Raw genomic sequence first — 23,616 nt, forward strand, 5'->3', positions numbered from 1 at the left:
GGTAACTAGGGTAACCAGAAATCTTTACTAGGGCTTAACAACGGACCCAAAGGGCCAGTTTGCAGGTACTTGTTTTAAAGGAACAAAGTTGGGATGTTAAATATCTTTATAAAGCACAGCAGATATGTCTATACATTATATACATTTAATAAGAGAATGGGATTTTTTTTTTTTTTTGTCTGACATTTCCGTCCCGGTTTACATCTGTAATTGGTGTGCAAAGTCAAAGTCATTAGGCCTGTGTTGTGTTAAAAGGAATTAAAAAAAAAAAAAGAGCTGTGATTATTTTGAGTCTAGTTTACCATGTGCTCCCCTAGATTATTAGTTCCTTGAGAGGAGGAGCTGTCTTTGCTCATATGTGTAATCCTAGCACTTGCCGGCGGTAAACCCTGGTCCATGTTTTGAGCCAATGACTGTGGGCAGTCAGCAAAGTTGTCTTTGTTGTTGTTTTCGCATAACTGGATTTGCAGTGTAGGTATTAGAAGCAATGTCTAATTGCTCAGACAGTATGGCCCTGGAACAAGAAAAATAGAAAAGAAACTCAAAGCGATAAAGTTGGGAGGGGAGGGATTGTAAAGATTTATCCTATAAATTTTAGAAACATTTCACACCGTTTAATCAGCTTTTATAGAGGAGACAGAATCGTTTTATAGAGATTAGAGTATAATATGTGAATTATTTTTAATATTAGATAGTACCTGTTGGCTCCTTCAGTAGAGACCTCAGGGAGGTCATTAGCTGTCACTAGAGACCTTGCTTATCAGATATTGCAGCCATTATTCAAACTGCTGTAATTTATGCGTTCTAAATTTTCATGCATTCATTCACCAAGGACCAATCACCATGGATTCCTAATGGAAGGGAAGGTAAGGAAGAATTTCTTTTTATGTTGTATGTGCTGCTTTTCTCCTTTCTCCCTCCCTTATTACCTCCTTCCTTCGTTCCTCTTGCATCACTATCTGTGTTTTTAGGACAGACCTGTAATTAGAATAACGAAGTTTCCATGCTTAACCTGCGTAAGGGATAAAAACATGTCCCTGGGGACTGATGATTACGAAGCACTAAGAGGCAATTCAAGGACTAGAAATTTGGGGCAATATTTTCTCTAACAAAAATGACCTTATTCAAAGATATTTTAAACTTTTATAGGTGTATAGATGTAAAAATTTTCAAAAGTCCCATCGTGCTACTGTCTGAACCAAGGAATATAGGAAAAGAGTGATAGAGCAGAGGCATCCGCATAGAAGCCTAACTTGGATATTAAATACAGGGATAGAAGGAAAGGAATGGTGTGTCAGTTTATTGATTTTATTTTTCCTGGGCCAGCTGTGGTAGAAGGACGGAGGAGAAAATACACAAAGCAAACAATTCTTTTGAATATATGGGCGGCTGAAATACCTGTAGGGGGTAAAATATTTTACTGCTAAAACTACAAACTGAAAATTTCTGAAATGGGGAGACTTATGGTACAGTAGCTAAATACTATAACTAATAATAAGCACAACTAAATTAAATATTATAGGCCCAGATAGATGAATTCATTCTTTAATTTTTCAACATAAAAGTTCAAAGTTCTCTAGATTTAATTCAAAATCTCTAGGATGAATAAGCCAGTATAGATTTTCCAATTATATTTCAAAAGACAATAAGCCACTGCCTTCACATATATATATCCAAGGAGGAGGAAAAAAGGAAATAACCAGAATCATCAGGAAAAAAATAACATGAAACATAATTGTGATTCTTTTAAAACTATTCTAAAGCATACGCACACTTTGTATTTTTTGGCCTTGTTACTGTATTTATTATGAAACCTCAAATATATGTTAACAAATTTAGCTCTTTTTTTTAGAGTATTGCCTTATTTTACTGAAAACCATGCATATTTGTTATTAAAAAATCAAGTTATATTCAACAACTACAACCAACCCAATTTAAAAACGGGCACATGACTTGAATAGACATTTCAACAGAGAACATGTACAATGACCAATATAAGCACATAAAAAGACACTCACCGTCATCAGTGCTAGGGAAATGAAAATCAAAACTGCACTGGGGCACACTTCACACCTGTTAGGATGGCTATTATTTGAAAACAAAAAACAAAACGAGTATAGGTAAGGATGTAGAAAGAGTTGAATCCTTGTACTTTGCTGATGGGAATGTAAAGTGGTGTAGCTTCTGTGGAAAACGGCTTGGGAGTTCCTAGACAGTGGTGGTGATTACACTAAACTGCACACTAAAAATGGTTAAAATGGTAATTTTTATGTCATGTATATTTTACCACAATTAAAAAACTAAAAAAAAAAAAAAAAAGTAGGAAAGCAACTAACTACAAAGAAGAGGTCAGCAAATTGTTTTAAATCCAACTTTCTAGAAAGAACCCATGTTAGCATTTGGTAGTCCTAATACTTTTTCTGCACTTTAAACTTCTTGTTGTGAGATATTTCAGAAATCACCTCTATAGAAAGTATAAATTTTTTAAAATGAATGCTTATGAATTTTTGAGAGACAGAGACCGCATGAGCGGGGGAGGAGCAGAGAGAGAGGGAGGCACGGAATCCGAAGTAGGCTCCAGGCTCTGAGCGGTCAGCACAGAGCCCGCCGCGGGGCTCAAACTCACAACCCGAGAGATCATGACCTGAGCCGAAGTTGGACGCTTAACCGACTGAGCCACCCTGGCTCCCCTCTATACAAAGTATAGCTAGAGTATTAGCAACACCTATGAGCATAGACATGTTGATTTGTTGAACGTGAACTATGACCGAGGCATGAGTAGACGTGCCGTGTGCCTGCAAAGTTAACTAGCCTGAGTAGGACTCAAACTTGCAACTGTGGTCTCATCCAGGATGACCTCACCAAGCCACCCTAGCCAGAAAAGTGATCACGAAATGAAAGTGGAAACTGTGAAAAGTCACGGATCACATCATGACATGTATATGTGATCAGTGCCATTATTCTCTGCTTATGTTATTTGGTAGTACTATTTATCTTAATTTGGTCTAATCCTAAGTGTTATCATGAATGTTTTCCTTTTATTCTATTTCAAGTGTTTCTGGATATATATGACATTATAAAAGAATATGGAGAATATTTGCTTTTCTAGATCACTGTGGTATGTTTTTAAAAGAAAAGATGTAATTAAAATCAAGTTAAATCGCCTGCTGCAAATTAAGTAAAGTTTACAAAGTCAAGGGGCATTTTGTTCCAGTTTGAACTCTGTCATTACCTTTCTCGTAACCTTAGATGAAAACAGCTTTGGGGTGCCTGGGTGGCTCAGTCGGTTGAGCGTCCGACTTTCGGCTCAGGTCAGGATCTCACAGTTCGTGGGTTCGAGCCCCGCATCAGGCTCTGTGCTGACCTCTTGCTCAGAGCCTGGAGCCTGCTTCAGATTCTGTGTTTCCCTCTCTCTCTGCCCCTCCCCTGCTCACGCTTTGTCTCACTCCGTTTCTCAAAAATAAATAAATGTAAAAACAAAAAAAAAAGAAAAAAAAAAAGAAAAAAAAAGAAAACGGCATCATTAAAGCCCAAATAGCAGTTACCTATTTTGGGTATTTTACAGTAAGGCAAAGGTAATATGAAGAGTTGGAATATCCAATCAGATGACCAAAATGCAATTATTTTTTATGTCTCTTTCTTCACCTCCTCAACTTTCAGTGCACATTTATTCAGCAATTATCAATGAAGAAAGCCTGAATTTCTAGTCTTGCTCCACCATTTATTAATTTTGTGATGATTTCTTAACCTTTCTCAGCCTTCATTTCCTCATCTGTAAAATAGACATACTAATAGGGCCAACTTCATAGACTTTTTATGAGAATTCAGTGAATGGAAACAAATCCTTAAAACAATGTGTGCATATAATAAGTGCTGGATAAATACAAGCTAACTTTTACTATTATTGCTGTGATGATGGCATACCTACTGTGTATTCAACCCTAGAGTAAATATTCTGAGAGCTAGTAATACAAAATACTTCCTTATCTCAAAGAATTTGTTTCTTTAGAGTAATATCAGAAATCTGAATTTGCATCCCATCATGAGTGTGAGGCCCCAGCCAAGTGGTCCCCCTAGCTCTCCTGGCTCTGAGATAGATCCTGATAAAATTTCTGAAATACATTCAAGTTTAGTTGAAATCACAGAAAAGACCCAACAGTTGGAATGGGGGGGGGGGGGCGAAGGAAAACTACACAGAGATGAAAGGACCTGAAGTGAGCCCTAAAAGATAGAATTTACAAAGGCTGGGGGACACCTATCCCCCCGCCCCTCCCCACCCCCCTACCACGTGCTAGGTAGGCATCAGACTACACACCCCACAGTCTTTCTCTACATTCCTCATGACAGTCCTACTGGGTCACATAGCAACTATTTGCCAAATCAGGGATTCAAACTCTTAACCTAAGTCCACAGCCTTTCTTGTTTTCATGCTGTGCTGCTGCTTTGATAATTAGAGCTTGTATTACTTTCTGTCTTGGCCAGTTAGAGGCCTGTAAATATCCCATTCGTTTTTAGTGAAAAATTTTTGTGTGTTTTTACTGATTTTTTTTCCCCATAATTTTCTCATCTGCACAAATGCTGAATTGTATATTTGCTTTTTCATTTAAGTTTTGCTGACTTCTGTTCTTTCATAACTTAACTCAGGTGTAATGTCTTTGCTGAGGCCTCTTCTTCTGGATGTGGTCCCAACAATTCAACAGACTGCTGCATTGGCTCTTGGGAGACTGGCTAATTATAATGGTGACCTAGCAGAAGCAGTCGTGAAGGGCGACATTCTTCCACAGCTTGTTTATTCATTGGCAGAACAGAATGTAAGACTTAAAAAAAAAAAGTTATGCGTATTTTTTTTAGATTTAAAAGATCTGCTAGTTTGGGCACGGTTGCAAGCTTGTGGGCATTAGAATTTTAGGACGTTAATATAACCTTCAATTCTTTGAACTGCACATAAATAATACCTTTAGGGTATTTTACTTTGGAAGTGATGGGCAGTTTTTTCTCCCAATTACTGTTAATATAAGAAAACAGATTACACAGTTTTTAAATGAATTGTATATAAGGCAGTATTTCTGTGTATGGGAGTCTTCAATTTGTAGGATCAGTCTTAGAGAGGTGCATGGCCCCCTAGGCAAATGGAAAGTTGTTGGCAGCAATCCTTACATGCAGATGAAATCTAGTTAGTGGACACTGTAAGAGACAGCTTGGAAGCAGGGGGATAGAAGCATACAAAATGAAGGAGGATACGTGTAATGGAAGTTTTGATAAAGCATTTTATAGCAAGTATGCAAGCATGTCGGTCCTTTTCAGGGTCATCTACGAGTGCCACAATGTTTTCCCTCCTATCTTGTTCTGTACTCTGCCACCTGATAATAGTTAAGGATCTTTCTATAGGTAGGGTCTTGGTATGTTCATTCCATTTTGTTAGTTTCTTATAACCTAAGGATATATATTTCTTTTTTTAAAGTTTATTTCTTTATTTTGAGAGACAGAGAGAGAGAGAGGGAGAGAACATGAGCAGGGGAGGGGCAGAGAGAGAGAGAGACAGAGACAGAGAGAGAGAGAGAGAGAGAGAGAGAGAGAGAATCCCAAGCAGGCTCCGTGCTGTCAGTATAGAGCTTGATGCAGGGCTCTGAAATCAACAACTGTGAGATCATGACCTGAGCCAAAAATCCAGAGTCAGATGCTTAATGGACTGAGCCACCCCAGGTGCCCCAGGATATATATTTCTTGACACATTTTTAAGATTCAATTCCTATTCGTATAACCGAAACAAACCATCCAATTTAAAGATGGGCAAAAGACTTGAACAGACATCTATCCAAAGAAGACGTACCGTAGCCAACCAACATGAAAGGATGCTCAGTAACATGAGTCATTGGGAAATGGAAATCAGAACCACGGCAAGATATCACTTTACCTATGAGGATGGCCATAAAAAAAAAAAAAAAAAGGAACAGATCAAGTGTTAGTGAAGATTTGGAGAGATCGGAACCCTCACACATCGCTGATAGGAGTGTAAAATGGTGCAGCTGCTCTAGAAAGCAGTCAGGCAGTCAAGTTAAACCCAATTGCCACATGACCCAGCAATTCTACTCCTAGTTAGATTTCCAAAAAAAAATTGAAAACAGGTGTTCAGACAAAACGTGTACACAAATGTTTATAGCAGCATTATTCACTAGAACAAAAGAATGACTAGATAAACAAAACGTTGTACATCCATATAATGGAATATTATCAGTCATAAAAAGGGATGAGGTATCGATACAGGCTACAACATGGATAAACCTTTGCTCCAAGAGAAGGAAGCCAGACACAAAAGGCTACGTATTGCATGACTCCGTTTATAGGAAATATCCAGAATATGCAAATGCATAGAGACAGAAGCAGATTAGCGGTTGCCAGGGGCTGTGGGGACAGGGGAATGAGGAGTGGCTCCTTAACATGTATGAGATTTCTTGTTGGGCCGAGGAAAATATTCTGGAACTAGATGGTGATGTTTGCACAACACTGTGACTGTGCAAAATGCCACCGAGCTTTACACTTTAAAATGGTTCAGATGGCAAATAATATGTGTGTTTTATCACGATAAAAAAATAAATCCCAATTGTTCACATTTTTGCCTTATTTTTTAGAGACTGGAGACTCATTTCCTGCTTGTCTTATCTCTACAAGGAGTCTCAGAAATTTTGTTATTCCTACAGGTGTTCCTTCTGTCATCAAACACTGTTAGACTTTGTTCTTCCTGGATTCTTGGCTCCTTCTTTTGGGGCAGGGTCTGTGTTTTGGTATCCCACAAAGAAGGTCCTCAGTAGAAGTTTTCTAGATGCGAATGAATGTGCACTAGCTGTAAAGCGACAAAAAAGTGCCAGGGCAGAGGTGAGGAGAAAGTGAGAATGTGAAGCAGTATTCACTTCGCCTACCAGTCCTTTAACTCACTTCTCACAGGGTTTAATCTCTTCTTTATGAGGTACAAAGTCCTCTGGTGTTGCTTTTTTTTTTTTTTTTTTTTTTTTTTTTTTTTTTTTAAGGCAATTCTTTTGGTGAGGAATGGGAGAGAAGAGAGAGGAATTTGGAGAAGCGGAAATTAGGAGAAAGGGGAAATGAGATCAGAAGGTGTGAATTATAGGCACTGTGGTTAGCAGTGACTATCGATGCCCTAATAAATCTATTAATTAAGTATAACGTATTATTTCGTAATCTATAATCTATTTTACAATCAGTCCCTGACATAAAGTTGGACTTTATAACACATTTTAATCTCTCTCTATGTTAACCTTTAAGAAACTAAAGAAAGATGTGCAATCAAAACATCCTTATTAACATAGCATATTTCTTATATCATCAACATAGGCCAATGTTTGAAAGATAATATGTTAAAATATACTTGGTATATTTTCTCTCTCTCCTATCATTTTTATTTTATCTTAATCTTTTAGCCTAAGTAAATAGCAGGCTTTCAAAACAGGTGCTGTAGTCACCTGGTCACTTTCAGTAGTCACCGTAAAGAAATAGAAACTTGGAATCCAAAACAGGGGATTACCTGGGTTCTATTCATAGAAGAAAGAGACCATTAATGTGCCATGCTAACCATGAAACAACAGTGAGTGTTACAGCCAAATACTTCCTATACATTTAAATTTTTTAGCTATACGAAGAAAAACGTTAGCCTTGTGTTTCAGTTTTATCTTATGATTTCTTAATCTGATAAAATTTTATATAGAAAATATTACAAATATGAAGCATTACTTAAAATTCACATAATACCAAGTCATTTGTATTTATCAGAGGAGATAAATCACACATCCTCTTGTTTGGCTAGTTTATTTACCGGGAAAAGTTTTAAAATGTATCACGAGTGTTTCACCTTTATGTTCATCTGATGATTGGTAAGTGCATCCCAGACCACGGTTGTTAGTTCAGGATAACTTGGGACACCAGAAAGATTAGTTGAGGTCATGAAAGGCCTACCACGCTTAGAGACTGAGGGCAAGTAAAGGAAATGAATTTGTCAGCGGACATTTTTGATGCACATGCTAACAATCTAAGAGTTCCCCTGGGTCAAACAACTACTTTTCAGTGTAATGCAGATACAGAAAATCTCATCATTTTAGGCATTTGTAGGAAATACAATGTTTATGTTTTCTTTTGTACAATTTCCAAATGCATGTTGCAGAATAAAACATTTGAAACGAAATTTAAGACTTAACGTTGTTTCAGTTTAGCACTGAACAAAAAGCAATCGGGGAACACCAAAAGAGTGACTTTGCAGGATGTTTTTTATCTGTTGTATTCAAAAGCTGTTGAGCTTTATTTAATGTCATTTTTATGTTGGTTTTCGTCTATTTTAACTTTTGGTTTAATAAGCGCTTCATTCACTCTGAGTTTTGTCTGTTTTATCATCGTAGCGCTTTTACAAGAAAGCAGCCGCCTTTGTGCTCCGAGCAGTGGGGAAGCATTCTCCTCAACTAGCTCAGGCGATCGTGGATTGCGGAGCCCTGGATACACTGGTGATATGTCTGGAAGATTTTGACCCTGGAGTCAAGGAAGCTGCAGCCTGGGCGCTGGGTTATATCGCGAGACATAATGCAGGTAACAGAGCATATTTGAAAACAGGATTACTAACATTTCGATTTTTTTAGGGAAATCGGGTTTTGCAGTTTTCATGATGTTTCCATACATTATGGGAGACAGGTTTTGAATGATGGCCAAGTTGTTCAGATCATAAATTCACGAAAAACCTACCCATTTCAGTCTTTACTTCAGTCAGCTGAAGAGCAGTGTGAGGATGGAAAGAGGGAGCGGGGAATGAGGAGAGTGAGAGATTGACAGATTCTCAAAGACCTTGGTAAATTGGTTCAGTGAAAAAATTTTGGTTTGTCATCCTTCAGGGGATTTTGGATCTTTACTCTCTCTGATGATAGGGGTGCTCCAAACTAGGCGGGGGACACATTGTGTGAATGAGTAATGTTGAAAAGATATGGACATGATAACTTTCTAGAACATATGTGTATTGAGCCCGTATTGGGCAGGAAGGAGGGGAAAGAGAAGTACTTTCTCTCATAAACTGACAGCTTAATGACATCATCAAGAAGGGGCCTGGACCTCTCGTGTGAAGTTTATGCCGACAGACCCGATGGGTGAAGATTATATGGGGAATAAAATTGCCCCCACCACTTTCCAGAAGATGCTAAATAATATGAACAAATAATACAACAAGAAAACACAGTCTGAAACATACGTAAAAATGACCAACTTCTCTAGTAGTCAGAGAACTGCATATTAAAACATCAATGAACATGTCTTTTCCCAGTTATTATTACTTAGGGAGGGGAAAAGAGTAAATCGGAATTACAGCCAAATGGTCAAGAGCACTGTGGCATTAGACAGGATCTGAGTTTGAGTCCAAGATCTACCATTTAGTTTCTGCATGACCTTGGACATGGCTTTTAAATTTTCTGAACCTTAACTTCCTCATCTGCAGAAGAGGGTACCTAAACGTAGGTACTTCAGAGATCTGTTGTGAGCACAACGAGATAATAATATGCAAAACACTTGGGTCAGTACTTGGCACATGGTAAATATTCAATAAATCTAAGATATTAGTATTAATACTGAAGGTTGGAGAGGATATGATGGTTATGCCCATTGGTGGAGATACTACGAATTGTACAAACCTGTGCAAAGCAGTTTGGCAAGATGAATCTAAGCCATGAAAGAGTTTGTGGTTACTCTAAAAAGCCTGCTTTGGGAATTCATCCTAAGGAAAGAATTCCACAGAATGCAAAAGCTATATTCATGTTAATGTTATTGTAGTAGTATTTGTAATATCAAAAAACCTCAAATATTTGGCAGGAATTTAGTGGTTAAATTAGGGTAGTTTCCCTAATGGAATTTCGTTTGGCAAATTAAAAAGGTAATTATGAATCCTACGTGGTAACATGGGAACATGATTGCAATGTAAAAAAAATATAAAATTATGTACTGCAGTTATAATAATATAAAAGTAAGTTTTTATGTGGACATAAGTTACAAAGAAATACATGTTTGTGTTACTAGGGTGATAGGATTCAAGGTACATTTTCTTTGTTTTCCAGGTTTTTCAATGTGTATGCATGCATAAAATAATGGCTATCACTTATTGAGTAATTACTGTGTGCCCGGCTCTGTGCAGTGTCCTCCAGATACGTTATCTTGTTTTGATTACAGCTACCCATAGGGTAGGTGTTACTTCTCCTGTTAGAGGAAGGAAATATGACTTAGAAAGGATACCTGAAGTTATGGTCATTGTGGAACCAGAATTTGAGTGTACATCTGTCTGACTCCAAAGCCCGTATTAACCACTGCCCGTAAACAGCTTCACTAAATATTTCTTAAAAGAGCACCGAAGAAGAAATTCAAAACAGAAACAGGAAGAGGCTCTCCCATGGTGATGTTTAATTTGGTTCTTAAAATGCTGACACTATCAGAGAGAAAAAGGAAAGAAAATTATACAAAAATAAGAAAGAAAAACTATTGTCATGCCTAAAATGATTCTGAATTCGTATGTTAAAATTATTTCCTCCCCATATATGGATTTTGGTTTTCCACATAGATTCTCATTAGGACTATTTTTTAATATATGTTGACTGAAGAAACTAAGGCAGTGTTTTAAATTAGAAGCTGGTTATCATGGGGGAACTATATGAATAGATTTAGGTTCGGGGTTTTGTTTTTTGTTTTATGTTGTGGTTTTTGTTTTGTTTGCTCAGAGGAACTTATGGCAAACGGATTCTAACATGAGTATCTGAAAACGTGAAACAAAGGAGCTTTGAGGGACAGCCAGACAGATAACACTCTCAGGCAGGTGCCTATAGACAACCTTTTCATCTCTCCCTTTTGTTGAGTCTGAGGCTAAATGATTATAGTTCATAAATAGGATCTGTCTTAGGGATTCCATTCCAATTTCTTGCTATAATCTGGCTCCCACATGGCATTCCCACTATAATTTCAGTATTTCACAGTAGTTAGGGGCCTGGGACCCAGAAGCTCCCAGAAGAGATTACTGCATAGATTTCTCAGAAGGAAAGGGAATTGTTACCCAGTAGGCAATAAAATAAGTCATCATTCACATCCTGAATCAGTGAAAATAGATGGTGTACCTCTAAATAACCTGATTTCTTTTTCAATGATCTCCTAAAAATAGAATATGTTAGATTGATGGGAGGGCGTTCATTCAGTGTTTTCTTCTTAGTATCAGCGGTAAAATGTTTTATTAGGCAGTTCAGGAAATAAACACCTTACATGGAGACACAAGAGAAACAAAGTGTACCTTTAAGGGCAATAGAAGGAAAACGCTTTGTGTCTAGGAAACGAAAATAAAGTAAGCACACAATTAGTCAAATAGGCATCATCTGACTTTTTCAAATTGAAAAATACAGTTTCCGGAAGCGACTTCTATATGTAGATTTGGAAGCATCTTACAGACAATTCAAAGGGATCTGGGATGAACAACCTGAAATGGTGTTTTCGTTTTTAATTCTGTATAAATCCTGTCATTAAATTTCTGTGGTTGAATCACCAGTTATTGAATACACCTGCTCCATGTACCTCTCACTTTGAAGATAAGTTATTTCTTTACATTTTTTCCTGCTCTTTAGTAAAAGCTGAGGTAAATTCTTCTCAGATTGGTTCTTCTTCCTTCTTGCTAGTTTCTCCCTCTCTGCAGCATTGTTCTGTTAACACATTTCCCTCATCAGCGTCACCCTCTCGCTGTTTCCAAGGACCAGTCTTGCTTTGGGAGATACAAGGAGTGAGGCACACAGCCTGTGTGGACGGGGAGCGTGAGGGGTGAGGAGGAAAGAACCACGGGTCTCTTGAGGGGCAGGGCGTCTACACGGAAGGGCCCAAAAGGGCACTTGGCCATGCTCCCCGCAGGCCCTCAGGCAGGCCCCGCTTCCCTGCTCCCCGCTGGGGGCCTCTGTCTGGCCTCCTCACTGTTCGGCAGCTTCGTGGAGGAGAGCTTCCCGTGACCTCGTGTCCGGGGTGTGGCAGCAGTGAGGGTGGCACGTGGGACTGAGGTGAGAGCAACAGCCTGGCTGCAAGTGTGAGGAAGGAGGGGCCCTGCAAGCATTTTATAGGAATGGTTTTCCCCATTTGGGCTCAAAAGTAAGTGGTAAGTGTTTATTTTGGGAGCTTGAGATACATAGGCCGTCTCCCGTAAAGTCCCGCCATCACAGAGCAAACTTGGTTCTCAGGCCTGGCCAAGAGGAACAGAGTACATTTGGTTAGGTGTTCTAGAACACTTGAAGGATTCACATCATTCCTAAATTATCTACAGGAGGCAACTGAAGGAGAGAGGTGAAGGATTTATTCTGGCCAGACAGCAATCAATGGTGGAACTGCGTGGCAATTACTCAAAACCTTTCAGAGATTCTTCCTTTTTATTGTGTGAGGACGCGTATGAGAGCCCATCACTCTTCATTGTCAGCTCCTTGTTGTATCTGAAAGTCTTGCCAGATACCTCTGTTTTTAATCCCCCGATGGCTGGTTTCCACGTGTGTGACCCCTCTTTCTCCGATAGACTTGACTGACGTCCATAGGGCTAAATCAGATGACAGATTTCCATGCCAGCTCAGTGGCCGTCAGGGGAGGGGACTGCGGCGGCCAGAGGAGCAGCGCTGACAGGAACTGGCTGGTTTGGGCACCACGGAAACATTTAGTAGATTATCCCCTATTTGCTAAGCAGATGACATGAGGGAGGAATCCAGACCAAGCCGGCCAGCCTGATTCTTTTCCATCTTGTGCAGAATGACGAAATGATAAAGAGAGAAAAGAATTTTAAAAATTGAAAATTTTTGCAAATGCCGCTCATGTCACCCTTCTGTAAATACCCGTAGGCTAAATCCTGTGGAACAGGCTCAGGCAGCAGTAATTTACCTTTGAAAAATCCACGTTAGGGACACATCTCTGAGACAACTACGGACTTGGTACCGTGAGGAGGGGGGGGTGGGGCGAAGGGGACTAAAGCCTGGTAACTAAAAATTATTTTATGTTCACCTGTTGTGTTTCTTAAGTTCCACATATGAGTGGATCATACGCTGTGTCTTTCTCTGACCGACTTATTAAGAAACACAACAGATGATGGGGCGCCTGGGTGGCGCAGTCGGTTAAGCGTCCGACTTCTGCCAGGTCACGATCTCGCGGTCCGTGAGTTCGAGCCCCGCGTCGGGCTCTGGGCTGATGGCTCAGAGCCTGGAGCCTGTTTCCGATTCTGTGTCTCCCTCTCTCTCTGCCCCTCCCCCGTTCATGCTCTGTCTCTCTCTGTCCCAAAAATAAATAAACGTTGGAAAAAAAAAATTAAAAAAAAAAAAAAAAAAAAAAAAAGAAACACAACAGATGAGTATAGAGAAAGGCAGAAAAAATAAGATAAAAACAGAGGGAGGCAAGCGACAAGAGACTCGTAAATACAGAGAACAAACTGAGGGCCGCTGGCGGGGTTGTTGGGTGGAGGGATGGGTAAATGGGTGATGGGCATGAAGGAGGGCACTTGTTGGGTGAGCACTGGGTGTTGTATGTAAGTGACGGGTCACTAAATTCTCCTGAAACCATTATCACACTGTATGTAAACTACGTTGGCTTTAAATTTTTAAAAGGTATTTTAAAAACCCTATAGACAACTGTCTTTACTGGTGCTTGTAGATAATAATGTTGATTTCTGTACTTTTTCTTTTTACAACTTATTTTATCTTGGAGGGGTTGAGGAACATATACGCATGGAGGCAAATGATGTATATGGGATTATATGCATTACACGTTACAACTATTTTGATCCTCACATTGATTTCCACAAATAACTTTTCTATTTATTTAAGTGGTCGTGAAAAAAGATAAAGCAAAAACAAATGTCTTGTGTGTTTTCTTTTGGCACGGAGGCCAAATGTGTTAAAGTAACACTTTAATTATAAGTTTACTCAGTAGTTACCTAATTTGTTAGTCACTTGTAGGGTTAGTGTGTGTGCTAGTAAAAGAAAAAATAGGTGGTGAATTCTCCTGTGTTTTTGTTTATTGTAATTTTTAAAGTTATAAACTCTTGGTTGATAAAACCTTCTGAGATTTTTTGTGCATTTTTTTAAGAATTCAGAATATAGAACAATACCATATAATTCTGTAATCTCAGATTCCTGAGTCACTGAGACCTATAACTTCATATATGAGGCTAGCAAACAATTTCTTTATCACCATCACCATCACTATAATCATCGAAAAGTATCTGAGTCACTTATGCGGAATGTTAGCACGTCTTCCTGACTATACAAAGTAAAGTAAGTCAGCTAATATCTTACCTGTAGGAGCTTATGATAAGATAGAAATATTGATACAGATGAGCGTAAAGGTCATGCAGACAGCTGGGCACGTTGGACAGAAATGTACAATATGGTCTTAAGAGTACAGATAATACACTGGGTGATTCTAAGTTAGACCAAGGAAAAGAATTACGAGTTATGCTTTTTGTACCATTGCAGAAAGGGCAACGTTTATGTCCTTTTAAGAACATTGTTACATCCAGATAAGCACTGGACAGACTTTGGGCATAGAAATAAGAAAAAGGTAACATTGATAGTACAGTTTCAGGAGAGAGGAAAGCCCTCTACCCACCAGAATACTTCCTCTACCTGATTCCACCTAATATTCTTTTAGTCGGAGGCTTTGTTTTCTATCGGTTGCAAATACCTGCACAAGAAATGTCATGAAATTGCGTGCTGAGTGGATAGAGAGAAGGGTATTTGTATCTTACCAGTTTGAACAGGATAACAGAACTTATTTTTTGGGTTTGAACAAAATTGTTTTTCGAACTTGGTTTATTTTCCAATCACTAGTGTATAAAACCTTCTAACACCTTTTAGATATTGAGGGTAAAAACACTCTTTTATTTACACTTGAATCTCTAGAAGTACATTAGTCATAGTGTATTTGATATTTGCAAGTACTGCAATTAAGCATTTCACAAACATCTACAAGAGTTCACTTATTAAAGGCTCAGAGCTTTGTTAGCATAAGAATTGTACTTTGAGGGGCACCTGGGTGGCTCAGTCAGTTAAGTATCCGATCCTTGACCTCAGGGTGGTGAGTTCAAGCCCCACATTCAGCTCTGTGCTGGATGTGAAGCCTACTTAAAAAAAAAAAAAAAAGTTCTACTTTGAATAAGTCATGTTCATTATCTTATCTTACCATAAATTTTAAAATCCATTGTCTACAGGGAAAATAGTTACTGTATAATTACCACGTTGTCTGGCTGATTTTGCACAGTTAACTTTTTAGCCCACTTTGCTCTCATCTGTGCCTTTAGATAAATGAAGCAGCTTGCTCTAAAGATGTAGTAGTGTTAAGTTAATTGCACCAAAGCATTTTGCGCGAGATAGGACCTCTGGCCTTGGAAAGCTATTAACTGCAGTTGTTTAACTATTTGTGTGATAATTCTATTACTGGCCATTTCTCCATATCTCCTTTGATTTGACTTGATTTTTAAGTTTATTTATTTTGAGAGAAAGAGAGAGAGGGAGATTGTGTGTGTGTGTGTGTGTGTGTGTGTGTGTATGTGTGTGAGCAGGGAAGGAGCAGAGAGAGAGGGAGAGAGAGAATCCCAAGCAGGCTCCATGCTGTCAGTGCAAAGCCCAGTGCAGGGCTCAAACTCACGAACCATGAGATCACGGCCTGAGCCAAAGTCAGATGTTTAACTGACTGAGCCACCCAGGCGCCCCATCCTTTGATTTTAAACTACAGTTTTACCAATATGGTAGTGCACTAGTCACAGGCTACTATTGCATACTTGAATTGTGGCTAGGGCATCTGAGGAACTAAATTTTTATCTACTTCTAATTAATATAAATTAAAAAATTGATAACTAGTTCAAGTACTGGGAATATTTTAGGCATGACTGAAACAACTTGGGTATATAAATCTATTTTTTCATCCGTAAACTTTTTGAAATCTAAATACAGATCGAGTGTTTCTTTTTTTTTTTTAATGTTTATTTATTTTTGAGACAGAGAGAGACAGAGCATGAACGGGGGAGGGTCAGAGAGAGGGAGACACAGAATCCGAAACAGGCTCCAGGCTCTGAGCTGTCAGCACAGAGCCCGACGCGGGGCTTGAACTCACAGACTGCGAGATCATGACCTGAGCCGAAGTCGGCTGCTTAACCGACTGAGCCACCCAGGCGCCCCCAGATCGAGTATTTCTGGTGAAAATTTAGTAGTTGAACTGAGATGTATCGTAATTGCAAAATACACACTAGATTTCCAAGACTTGATATGGAAAAAAAAAAAAAAAAAAACAACAATGTGAAATATCTTGTTAAAGTTTTAAAATGCTGACCACATGTTGAAATGATAATGTTTTGGATATATTGCGTTAAATAATGTATTTCTTTAAAATTAATTTCACCTACTTCTTTTTTTGCTTTTTAAATGTGGCTACTAGAAAATTTTAAATTATATGCATGGTCCGCATTCCTGTTGGACAGTGCTGACTTAGAATTAGCGTGCCTCTGCTTTGTGGTTGTTAAAAGGCAATATAGTGGCAATGCTGTGGTCTTAAAAAGTCATCCATAACTTTCATGTGTTTTAATCAGTGTAACTAAACTGTAGTATGCAGTGAGTTAGGAATTTGGAACTAAAAATACCACTTGGGGAGAAGTAAATGATGATTCGACTTTGAGCAGTCACTTACTCGATGTAAGGACTACAATGCACTTTATAAAATGAGTGGCCAGACTGCCAGTCTCCCACATGGTGAGACAGGGTGATGGAGACATATACCTGTAAAATAAACAAGATTGCGGTGCATTCGAGGTTGGCTTGTATTAGGTTGACCTGGATGAAATTGCCTATATTCAATTGGTTCTGACGGAACAAAAACAGCAGTTTCACGTGGTGAAGCCAAAAATATCAAGAACCCGAAAAAATGTCAACACTCTTCCCCCCAGTAATTGCACCCCTGGGCCGCTCTCATAGGTAAATACACACATGAACGCACGTACCTATGCATGCGTGTGTGTTTGTGTATCCTGTGGAATTCTAGATGTACGTGTGACCAGTGGTAGCCAGCCTCCAAGATGCCCCTCAGAGGTCGTGTGTCCTGATATTCACACCCTTGTATAGTTCTCTCCTGCTGGGAGATTGGTCTGTGGGATTGGTCTGTGTGACCACTGGAATATGGTGGAAGTGATGGTAGGTTACTTCTGAGAATAGCTGACCAGCTATAAAAGATTGAGGCTTCTTTCCAGGGTCTCTCTCCCTTTCTGTACCCCATTACTTGTTCGGGGGAAAGCCAGCTGCTGTGACACAAAGACACTTGGACAGCCCGCCTAGGGAAAGGGCCACATGGTGAGGAGCTGAGGTCTCCGACAACCAGCTAGAAGCTGGAGCTTCCCAAAAAACACACTCCGCTGAGTGAGCTCGGAAGCAGATCCTCCCCCAGTTGTGCCCTCAAATGCCTGTGACCCCAGCTGACAGAGTGGCAGCAACTTTCTGAGTAACTTGGAGCCATAACCACTCGGCTAGGCTGCTTCCGGGTTCCTGACCCACAGAGAATGGGGCATAGTGGATGATGTTGTTTGAAGCTGTTGAGTTTGGGTCATTTGTTACACAGCAATAGATAACCAATCAATAACCTTAATGCACAAAGAGGGGTTCACCACACTGTGCTTTGTAATGGCCCAAACCCAAATCAAGCAGAACAAACGTCCCAAAGCAGGGGGATAGTTAAGTAAATTATGGCATGTATTTCCTCAGTGGGATATTATGCAATGATTAAAAGTGCTGGGCTGCATCGATCCTCAGGAATAAAAGTGAGCAGTGGGCACCCACGGGCAGCTTCTAGGAACCACCCAGAGGGAGCCACACCAAGAGCTACGGACCAGGGACCACTTCCACAAAAGCATCTAGGCAACCTTCTAATCACCCAGTATCTCATTTGTGTCCCTCTGCTGCCTCCTCTTTGCGTGTTCTTGGAGAGAGGCCACCAGCACCCCAGCAGCCCTTTGCTCTCTGGCCTCCTCTGTCAGCCCCAGCTCCTTGAAGGCAGGCGTTTACCTAAAACTGGGCTGGAGCAAAGAAAGAACGCCAGGGAAGTCTGGATAACAAGATGCACACTTTCCGTGTCAGTTTTCTCTCGGTGATGCAGGATGCGAAATTGTAGGCAGAGTGAAACTACGACCATGCCTGCAACCGTACATACCTATCCAACGGCTGGGAAACAAATGAATCCATTTCTAGACACAAAAAGTGTATTTTGTAAAATATCTAAGTAATTTAAGATCAGTTTCTTCACGGACAGAGCACTACAAACCCCCTCTGTATGGAGTTTTTGCCTTCTTCCACTCGGCTGAGTCCTAGCTGTGAAGTAGTTATAAGTCAAACACGAAAAATTGCCAAAATGGGGGTTTTAAAAATTGCTTTAAATCTTATGTTACCTATTAACTTCCAAGGCCATACCCGAGTCTGTCTTGTTTCCCAGGTTCTCTTTCTCTTGTCTCCAGTCCTTTTCCTTGCCTTATTTTGAAGCTGCTGGTTATGTTGGAGCCCTGTAAGTGTGCCATCCATCCCAGCTGATTGTAATTTCTTTCTACGGCACCATTAACTCCAGATCAACGGCTTATTTGACTCACTTGACTTTTTAAAGGAGCCAGAATTATTTAACCTTCAAAGCATGTGTATGTATGTTAACCCTTCATCTCTCAAACACTCAACCCATGTGTACAGTTTAGACCAGTGGCTCTGAAGATTGGAAAGAAGTGGTGTGGAAATAATGAGAGTGGGAAAAATATCATCTGTGCGGTGGGGAAGATAAAGAAAAATCATATGTTAGACCTTTTCATAATAACATGCAAATTCCCTCTGCACCTTTTTCTCCCTCCCACCTGCAATGCGAGATGTCCGTCTCTCAGCTCAGAATCATAGTTATCGTGAGCCTTGTTCCCTATGGAGGGATGTCGTCTCTCTCAGATGCGCTGATGAGGAATAAATCCAGCCTCCATGAGGCCCCCCACCCCCAGCCCTCAATGATGCCCACCTCCTCCTCTTCACCTCCTTGCGTTGGCTCCTCCCACATTTTGCCAGTGAGCCACAGCGGAAGTGACGGTCAGATCGTGAAAGGCTGCCATCTTGTCTTGGGTTCTCCCTTTTGGATCATCCGCTCTGGGAGAGGCCTCCTCCTAAGCAGCCTCTGGAAAGGCCCCAGAAATGGGGAGGAACCGATGAAGGCTTCTTCCAACCTTCCCACGAGTGTGCTTCGAGGCAGCTCCTCTAGACCCAATCAAGCCCCGACTAACTGGAGGCCTAGCTGACTTCTTGACTGCAGCCCAGTTATGCCACTCCCTGATTCCCCACCTACAGAAACTAGGCCACAGTAGATGTTTCTCCTTTAAGCAGCTAAGCTGGTGTGATTTGTTACATAGCAGTAGATAACTAAGTAAGCGGTGGATTAGCTGGGCTAGACCAAAACCAGGAGAAATTTATTTTACTTTGGAAGTGACGTTCCTCAAATCATACTGGAATAGAGTCAGTAGATAACCAGCTCTGGCAATCTTCCCGCACCGTATTTGCTTTTACTATAATTTTACCAAATTATGAAAAATTGGGGGTGACTGATTATTACAACATAAGATTAACATAAGTGGCGGCCAAATTTTAAATGTATTTTTAACCTGCTTTATTTCAAAAAAAAAAAAAACGGTTTTGAAGAGATGATGATACATTTTAGAGCCAGACGCAAAAAAACCCTCCTCTCTTTAAATGGATAAACACAGCCCCCTAAGTGCAAAGAAATGATGATCCATGACTTTCTTTTTTTTTTTTTTTTTTTAATGAAACAAAATGGAACTTTTTGTAGGGCTTAGAAACAGTGATTTAAAAGTGGTGTTTGCAAAGTAATTTAAAAAGCAATACAGTTAAAAGAAATTAGTGTTCCTGAGGTGTTTGCCTAATAATTTCTCAATTAGTGTGCTAAATAAATACATTTATTTTTTCCTTCTGGAGTGCCCCTGCCTCTTGAGTCCTTTTTACGACTTCACCTGATAGAACGCTTAATTTTGCTCAAACTCTTCTCTCCTGTATCCGCATTAAGAGCAGAAAATTAGTTAAGTATCATGGCATATATTTAGATTAATTCTTTTTTTGCAGGCCAGTTTTTAGGGTTTCATCAATTGCTTGGAATTCACCTCTGAAATTTTCATTTTGTCTCATTTCCAGCGGGTCTTTTATGACTCCAAGATACGACTTCAAGAATCAAAGGTAGAAACCACATTACCTTTCCACATCCAGGAAGCCCCCCACAGATCGTCTTAGAAGGTGCAAAGTTGAAGCCCAGGGTTGTGAAATGATGGTTGCAGGCTGCAGCTGGCCCACAGACGGATGTGTTTTGTTTGGCCTGCACCAGATTGTCTCACAGAGTGGGGGGGGGGGGGGGGGGGGAAGAAAAGAAAAAGTTGCCAATACTTAAAAACCAGGCGGTTTCACATTAACAATCAGATTTCTGGCCTCTCTCGAAAAATCCCGAGATCTGACAACAGGAGGCCTTTATCCCTACGTGGCAACGCTGGGCGGAGGCTAAGGGATCGCCGCTGCTTGTAGTCAGTGCATAGCCTTTTCCACTTTCCTGCTGCCTCCCCTCGCCGTGTTTTTCTCACCCCTCTGACTTCATTTCTTTTAGTTACCTTCCTGGGCCCTGTGGACACGTGAGTTTACCACCCCAGATCTAAACAAACAACCAGCCGCCGTAATTGAGACGAGTGGAGGGGTTGAGGCCACTGTGAGCACTTCTCCCCGATTTCTCTATTTGACCTGTAACAGCCATGCCTGTTATATACACTGACGGGCGTTCCTGTCCTCTTCTGGCCACAACATAAAGCCATTTCTACTCTTCCGTTCGGCCAGCTCGAGACAGCACTAATTTTACGAATGTTGTCATCCTTGGAAGTCCTCCCTTTATGCTGTGTCCCTTTTTGTTTTAATGTTAAAGTGTACTAAGCTTTTTTTGATTTTTCTAAATGAAAGATTTTCATCCAGGGGCGACTGGGTGGCTCAGTCAGCTAGGCTCCGGCTTCAGCTCAGGTCATGATCTCTCAGTTCACGAGTTCAAGCCCCATGTCGGGCTCTCTGCTGACAGCTCGGAGCCTGGAGCCTGCTTGGGATTCTGTGTCTCCCTCTCTCTCTGCTCCTCCCCCACTTGTGTGCGTGCTCTCTCCCTCCCTCCCTCTCTCTCTCTCTCTCTCTCTCTCTCTCAGAAATAATAAATGAATAATCTTATAAAAAAGATTTTGACCCATTTAAGTTGTAACACTTCACATCTGTCAGTGAGAGAGGACTACAAGTTCAGCCTTTATTTTGTTAGGAAAAAGAAGAAACAAAACCCCAGATCCCGAGAACAGCACGGAATGAAATTCTTAAGAAAAAGCAACTGTGTAAGAAGCAAGGAGTTCTCACCCCCAAATTTCATGTTGTTAATATTTAGAGAATTGTATGCACATCAGCCACATATATACATGTTACTAGAAATGACCACGAGGGGCGCCTGGGTGGCTCAGTTGGTTAAGCATCTGACTCTTGTTTTGGCTCAAGTCGTGATCTCATGGGATCGAGCTCGGCATCGGGCTCTGTGCTGCCAGCGTGGGAAGGCCAGTGTGGGTCACACTTCTGCCTCTCAGTTTTTCCATGATCCTTTTTTTTTTTTTAAAGTTTATTTATCTTTTAAGAGAGAGAACATGTGCAAGTGGGAGAGAGGCAGTGAGAGAAGGAGAGAGAAAGAGGGAGAAGCCCAAGCAGGCTCCACGCTGTCAGAAGGAGCCTGACGCGGGATGTGATTCCACGAACTGTGAGATCACGACCTGAGTCAAAACCAAGTGTTAGACGCTTAACCAACCAAGCCACCCAGGTGTCCCTCTGCATTTTTCTTTGTATAACTGCTTCCAATCTCGCTTGTTATCTAACGGTAATGATTATGGTGAATGTTATTGCCTAGTAGACGATTTACTTTTTAAAAACTAAGTTTTGAAGATTTAGTTAAAATTTTAAATGAGGCTATTCTCAGGCACTAAGATAAATTTCTTCACTCGCTGCTTTTCTTCTGGTCAAACCTTTAATGAGCACCTGAGGCTATATGTATCAATCTTTGATTTTGTAAGTAGGATAATTGATTGAACCAAAGTTCATTTTCAAATTAGACTTAAAAATGAACCCATGAAATTTCTCCTATGGGAAGTGATTTTTAAATGTACCAGAATTCGCTGTGCATTGGTTACAAAGGCTGCTCTTTTCAGGGTAGAAAAGCCCAGGACAAAAGAAAAGGGGAGAAGGAAGTGATGTGGGAGGCATTGCCTGGGACCCCCCCGTGTACATTTTTCCCAGCCACGCCACAGACTTGACTCCTAGCTCCGCACTTGCAGGGGTCTGTTCGTGCATTCGCCCCGGGCTAAGTCTGCTAGGACAGAACAGTGGCTTATTCTGCTTCCCCAAGATCCGGCCAAGTTTCTCTCACTCAGTGAGCACTTCATGAACACCTGATGACCAGAGGAAGAGAGGAAAATACGTACATTTACCGAGGAGGAGAGAGGACGGGATTATGCCAGGATGTTTTTGGCTCTAAGCTACAGAATATCAAGTACAAACGGCCTAACCGATAAGGACATTTTTTAGTTTACGTGGCACACAAGTTCAGAGTCAGGGCAGTTCCGGGGTTGATTATGCAGCCGAACAGTATCATGGAGGACCCAGATGTTCTTCATTTTTGTGCTCAGCCATCCTCAATATTGGTGATTTCTTCCGTTATAGTTGCAAGATGGATGTAGGAGTTCCAGATGTCATTCACACACTTGCCCATGTCCAGCAAAGGGTCGGTGTTTCCTCCTTCTGTGTATCCATTTATGACAGAGAACAACCTTTCACAGATGCTTCTAGTTGACTTCTCCTCATGCCCTGGCTGACAAAGGCTACCGGGTGGACACCAACAGTGACTGGCACAGAAATGCCAGAGACAGCAGGAGTAGGGAAAGGAGAAGGATATGCCATAGGAAAAAGAGTAGTGACAGAGGCAGGATGAAATCGTCTGTAGTATGTGTAATATGGTACCGTGTGCATCCTCTAGGCCTACTGTGTTTTTTTTTGATGTTTGTTTCTTTGAGAGAGACGGAGAGTGAGCATGGGAGGGGCAGAGAGAGAGAATCGCAAGCAGGCTCCTCGCGGCCAACGCAGAGCCTGACGCGGGGCTCGAGCTGACAAACTGAGCCACCCAGGTGCCCCCAGGCCTACTGTGTTCTTACCTGTCTAGGCACTGCCTTATCCCTTGTGTATATGAAGGTAGTAGAATGATAGCATTCGCGAATAACGACGTGTGTCTGATCCCAGTTTGTATAGGACCATATCCATTTGGAGACGTGACGTATTTGAAGTCTCAAGTACAGAATTAGTCGGCTCCATCCATGTTGTGGGAAGCTTGCTACCTTCACAGGAAGTCTTTCTCCAGGGCCATCCCTGGCCTTCCTCACATTTAACATCACTGTTCTGGACAGAATAGAGAACAGCTTGCGGGGCGCCGGGGTGGCTCAGTTGGTTAAGAATCTTTAGCACAGAGCCCGCTTCAGATCCT

General features: G+C 40.8%; 1 protein-coding gene and 1 long non-coding RNA gene across 6 annotated transcripts in view; one reads left to right on the forward strand and one right to left on the reverse strand.

The window, feature by feature from the left end:
* SPAG6 (sperm associated antigen 6) overlaps positions 1-23,616 on the forward strand; it is a 65,417-nt gene that overhangs the window by 15,277 nt on the left and 26,524 nt on the right. For 2 of the 5 annotated variants that reach the window (XM_045463261.1, XM_045463262.1), the window contains exons 2-4: positions 833-866; positions 4,645-4,811; positions 8,403-8,586. In XM_045463261.1, the coding sequence (XP_045319217.1) occupies positions 4,650-4,811; positions 8,403-8,586 (346 nt within the window). In that variant the 5' untranslated portion in view covers positions 833-866; positions 4,645-4,649. Of the gene's footprint in view, positions 1-799; positions 867-4,644; positions 4,812-8,402; positions 8,587-23,616 lie in introns of those variants that run through there. The other 3 variants (XM_045463263.1, XM_045463259.1, XM_045463260.1) reach the window with 2 other exon arrangements.
* Positions 7-811, reverse strand: LOC123590282. Its single transcript, XR_006708700.1, has 2 exons — positions 699-811; positions 7-514 (listed from the first exon to the last, which is right to left on the reverse strand). It is a non-coding gene; the product is annotated as an uncharacterized LOC123590282 (long non-coding RNA).

This window comes from Leopardus geoffroyi, chromosome B4 (assembly GCF_018350155.1).
Source record: "Leopardus geoffroyi isolate Oge1 chromosome B4, O.geoffroyi_Oge1_pat1.0, whole genome shotgun sequence".
Taxonomy (NCBI): domain Eukaryota; kingdom Metazoa; phylum Chordata; class Mammalia; order Carnivora; family Felidae; genus Leopardus; species Leopardus geoffroyi.